Raw genomic sequence first — 5132 nt, 5'->3', positions numbered from 1 at the left:
CTTTTGAGTCCAGCAAATCTATTCTACTGCTTATTAATTTACCTCTCTGTCTGTTAGCTGAAATCTCTTACCTTGTGAAGATTTTTTTAATCTGTAAAATTAAAAAATAAAATGTGTTAAATTTTGTACAGATTAGATACTGTTTAAATACCTAGCATAAGAAAGCACCCTGTAAATATTAAGTTTACCCTTTTACCTAAACACTCTGTTTAAAAAAGGAGGAAACTAACCACAGGATAAAAGAGTGTATCATTTGGTTTCAAATAGGAGATGCTTTGGTTATATTTTCTTTCTTTCTTTCTTCCTTCCTTCCTTCCTTTTCTTTCTTTTCTTTCTTTTCCTTCCTTCCTTCCTTTTCTTTCTTTTCCTTCCTTCCTTCCTTCCTTCCTTCCCTCCTTCCCTCCTTCCCTCCTTCCCTCCTTCCCTCCTTCCTTCCTTCCTTCCTTCCTTCCTTCCTTCCTTCCGGTTTTTTTTTGATGGAGTTTCCCGCTTAACACCCAGGCTGGAGTGCAGTGGTGCGATTTCGGTTTACTGCAACCTCTGCCTCTCGGGTTCAGGCAATTGTCCTCCCTCAGCCTCCTGAGTAGCTGGGATTACAGGTGCCTACCACCACGCCCAGCTAATTTTTTGTATTTTTAGTAGAGATGGGGTTTCACCATGTTGGGCAGGCTGGTCTCAAACTCCTGACCTCAGGTGATCCACCCACCACCTCAACCTCCAAAAGTGGTGGGATTATAGGCATGAGTCACCACGCCTGGCCGCTTTGGTTATATTTTCTGTGTAATAACAAATAGTTTACATTGTCATATTCCCAACTGTCTCTAGATTTGAAAAGAGATAAAAATCTATTTTAAAAATAAATAGCAGTAAATATAGGAGATTAGTTTGTGTTAGCTAAAGACATTTATGTGAATGTAGCTGTGAAAGGTATTCTAAACTTATATCTTATTTTGCTTCCAGAATTCTGGAATTTCCTAGTATAATAGAAAAGAAGGCCTTTGGTTCATTTGGGGCTAATTTAATCTTATTATTTAGAGTTTAAGGTTGGGACCGAGAGCAGTGGCTCATGCCAGTAATCCCGGCACTTTGGGAGGCCAAGGTGGACAGATCACTTGAGGACAGGAGTTTGATACCAGCTTGGCCAACATAGTGAAACATTGTGACTAAAACTACAGAAAATTCGTCGGGTGTGGTGGTGCATGCCTATAGTCCCAGCTACTAGGGAGACTTAGGCAGAAACTCTGGGGGTGGAGGTTGCAGTGAGCCAAGATCATGCCGCTGCACTCCAGCCTGGGTGACAGAGCAAGACTGTCTCAAAAAAATTTTTAAATAAAGTTTAAGGTTAGAAACCTTTTGGTCAAATATTAAATGGCACGTGTAATGGCATGATTCTGTTGTCTTTGGAAACTGTCTCAATAATTATGTATGTAGAACAACCCAAAGACCAGAATGCTTGAATAGACTAGAAAGTATTTTTTAAACTGCCAGAGAATAAACAGAAACTATTGCAGAACTGTAAGTTTTCTTGCCCTGAAACTTTCAAATTAGGTACTTTTAAAAAGAAATCTTCCCAAATAACTAATAAAATGTATTCATTTTATTGCTTTGTCTGCATGGAACAAGTTACTGCTCCCAGATGTGAATATTAGACTTACAAACTATGCAGGAGTATTCCAATGAAAGAGGATTGATCAAGTACACTTAGTTTCATCTCCTCCCCAACTCTAACAGTAAAGAGACTTTTAAAAAAGATATAACATAGATGGACAAAAAGAAGGGAAGTAGTGAAAATGGCATCCAAATTTTCGAAGCTGAATATTTGATGAACGTTGAATTACTTAACAGACTTGAGAAAGCTGAATCTTAAACTACCAGTGGGGAAAACTGAAAAGCAGCCTAATTTACATTGCAGATGCAAAGCCTCAGAAATCGGTGGAAATTGAAAATAAGGATGAACGTGGGATAAAAAGAAAAGATATGATTATACATCTTCCCTTTAAGATAAAATTGAAGGTTTATTTTCTGCAGAGTCAAAGACAGTGTCTCTGGACTAGAAAACCCTAGGTGCACAACTGTCTGGTGGTGCTGAATTGAAAAATGAGGAAAAAAAGTTTTCATGCTGAATATTATAACTCTCTTCTACTTCTCCTATTTCTCCCAGAAAACAATGACAGTAAGCAGGATATAGGAAGAGTTATCTTTGGGGAATCAGACCAGCCTAAGAGCAAAGATCTAAAGGTATTAATATTGGAGATCCCAAGGAAATGGCTTGGCCAGACGTACTAAAGGAAGACCACATTTGACAAGCTTCACACATGTTTGCAAATTCCAATCAACTTTTTAGTGTTCCCTTATACATAAGAGCAGATGGCAAAGGATGACCAGGCATTTGAGGATGAAAACATTATAAAATATGGGAATGTCCACAAACAATAAAAGTGGGTTCGAGTAAGTAGAATTTGTATAGAGAGAACATTTCAAAAAACTGTTAAAGAGTATCCTCAAAAAGATTAAGAGGTGTTGCTTCCATGAATAAAGGCAAGAAACTACTTGAAAAGAAAGAACAAAAAAATGAGTTCTTGGAAAATAAGAATATAATAGTATAAATGAAAAATTTAATTTTGAAAAGATGATAAAATAGAGGCAAACTCCCGGAAAGTAGAGCAGAAAGACAAAGAATACAAAATTGGAAAGAAAAGAAAGGGGTCATGTTCAGGAGGCCCAATATCCAAATAATCGGAAATTCAGAAAGAGAAAACAGAAAAAAACGGAGGATAGCAAATCCCCGAACAGTATTTTCTAGAACTAAATCAATGAGTTTTCAGTTGACAGACTTCTCAAGAGCTCAATACAGCGGATAAAAATATTCCCACACCAGCAGGCATCATTACTGAAATTCAGTGCTTCAAACAGTGGAAGATTCTGCAAGCTTCCTGTGAAAAAAATGAAAAGCTTCCTGAGGAAGAAAAGAATAAGAAAACAGAGTAACACCAGATTTATCAACAGCAACAACTTAGAAGCTGTAAGATAATTGAGAAATGCCTGGAAGAGTCCAAGGAGGGAATAACAGAATTATATACTCAGGCAGTATGAGTGTATTTTGACAGTAGAATAAAGACATCTTCAGCTATATAGCATTTCAAGAATTTACTTTCTATGCGTTTTACTAAGGTATCCACTGAGAATAATATTTTTCAAAAACAGGAAAATCTTGGTACGAGCATTATCAAGGACAAAAAAAAAAAAAAAGGAAATAAACCAAGAAGAGAAAATTAAGAGATCATGACACAGGAAAACCAGCACAAGAGAGTAGGGGAAGGAATCCCCAGGATATTAATGGAGACCCTGGAATGATAATGAAAGAAGATATTGTAACAAAATGACTGGGGCAGGCATAGAGAAAATGAGTATAGATTCTAGAGTTTTTTTAATAAGACTCTGAGGACGAGTTATTCAAGAAGGCAAAGTTGATGGACTATGTAAGGTACTTCATAGTAATAAAGGTTTAAACTCTGCGAGTGATGCAATTGAATTAGAGTTAGGTACATACAACAATTAAATAGATGAGTTGGATGGGAGTGGGAAAGACAATTATTAACTCTAGAGGGATAAAATATAGAAGAGGAAAGGAAAAGTAAGTGTACCACCTGTCTTAGCCGTGAATAGCATTTACATAGTCATCATATTGACAGTGACTATATTAGTGTATTAGGAGAATGGGGGTATTATGAGGGTTGCCTAGAAGCAGCATGGGAGTGTGAGAGAGCTGATGTCTCATATTACATTGAAGGAACTGATATTTGAAGAAGTCATAATAAAAGTATATTATTTAGAGGTATTATAAGTATTCATCTAAAAGGGAGTTATAAGTAGTTGCCCCTGAAAGGGAGGAATGGAGATGAAGCAAAGTACTGCTGTTTTGCTTAGAAATCTCATAGAACTAGTTGACTCTATGCAAATATACAACTTTAATAAAAAGAATAACTATAGGATGAATTGTGCTTTTAAAAAAGCAGGTGTAGCTGGACCTGGTGCACACTTGTAGTCCCAACTACTAGAGAGGTTCAGGTGGGAGGACCATTTGTGCCCAGAAGTTCCAGTACAGCCTGGGCCACATAGCAAGATCCTATCTCTAAAAAATAATAATAACAAAAGCAAATGTATACATAAGCTTCCAACATGTTGTATAGATTTGACTTAGATTACTTTAGAAAATATATTTTGCCCTATAGAGATTAATAATTTTTGTTTTTTGTTATCAGATCAGATCCAGACTGTGAAGACATGAAAAGATAATAGTTGGAAACCTCTGCAATTTTCATTTCAAGGAATCTATCTAAGGCAAACAGAATACTTTACATTTTGTAAAAGATGTATATGCATCAAAAAATATAATTTTCTGCTTGCATTTATGGACTCTCAATGACCTTTTTAAGAACATGGGACTTCAGGTATGCTAATTTGGCCATTAATTATTTAAAAACTGAATATTCCCTCAAAAGGGCTCCCTAAAATTATCAACTTCTTAGTGAAGGTCTACATTTGATTGTATGTAGAATGTCTAAAAGTCAGAGTTATAAGCCCATCATAATTTATGATATGTTCAATATATTTTATTTTTTAATTCTCTTTTTAAAAAATTTAGTTTATGACTTTGCAGTATGAATTGTGCTTGTGAAAAAGAACTTTAAATATTTATAAGGGACCATGGGTAATTAATATATATTCAATTTTTACTATGTGTCACCATCAATAAAATGTAAAATGTAATGTACCAACTAGTGTGCTTTGTTTATGCTGAAAAGAATAATGCTCTATTAGTATGGTATTTGGTGTCATACTGTCAAGCATTTGTAAACCATCTGAGACTAAGTTAAGCTGAATTTATTTATTCGTTGTATGTTGAACATCTCTACACCAACTAATCAGGCAAGTCCTAGGCAATGATGATACGGGGTAAATAAGACATATCCTTATCTTCAGATAACTTAAAATTTATTAAGGGATAATTTGAGAAGCTTTTCATGGATAGTATCTAATTTTATTTTATTGGCTGAATGAAAATATTGCAACTTCAGATTAAGAGGTATAAAGTAAATTAATGTTTGATTGTTCAGTAATCATAACTGGCA

General features: G+C 35.3%; 1 protein-coding gene across 3 annotated transcripts in view; it reads left to right on the top strand.

Moving 5' to 3' along the window:
• ARL6 (ARF like GTPase 6) overlaps positions 1-4766 on the top strand; it is a 40562-nt gene extending 35796 nt beyond the window's left edge. For all 3 annotated transcript variants that reach the window (XM_017889950.1, XM_017889949.1, XM_017889948.1), the window contains one exon: positions 4263-4766. In XM_017889950.1, the coding sequence (XP_017745439.1) occupies positions 4263-4288 (26 nt within the window). In that variant the 3' untranslated portion in view covers positions 4289-4766. The remainder of the gene's footprint in view (positions 1-4262) is intronic.
• The last annotated feature ends 366 nt before the right edge of the window (positions 4767-5132 follow it).

This window comes from Rhinopithecus bieti, unplaced genomic scaffold, assembly GCF_001698545.2.
Source record: "Rhinopithecus bieti isolate Rb0 unplaced genomic scaffold, ASM169854v2 scaffold_18644, whole genome shotgun sequence".
Taxonomy (NCBI): domain Eukaryota; kingdom Metazoa; phylum Chordata; class Mammalia; order Primates; family Cercopithecidae; genus Rhinopithecus; species Rhinopithecus bieti.
Note: the sequence above shows the minus strand (reverse complement) of the source record. Positions and strands in the feature narration are given on the sequence as shown.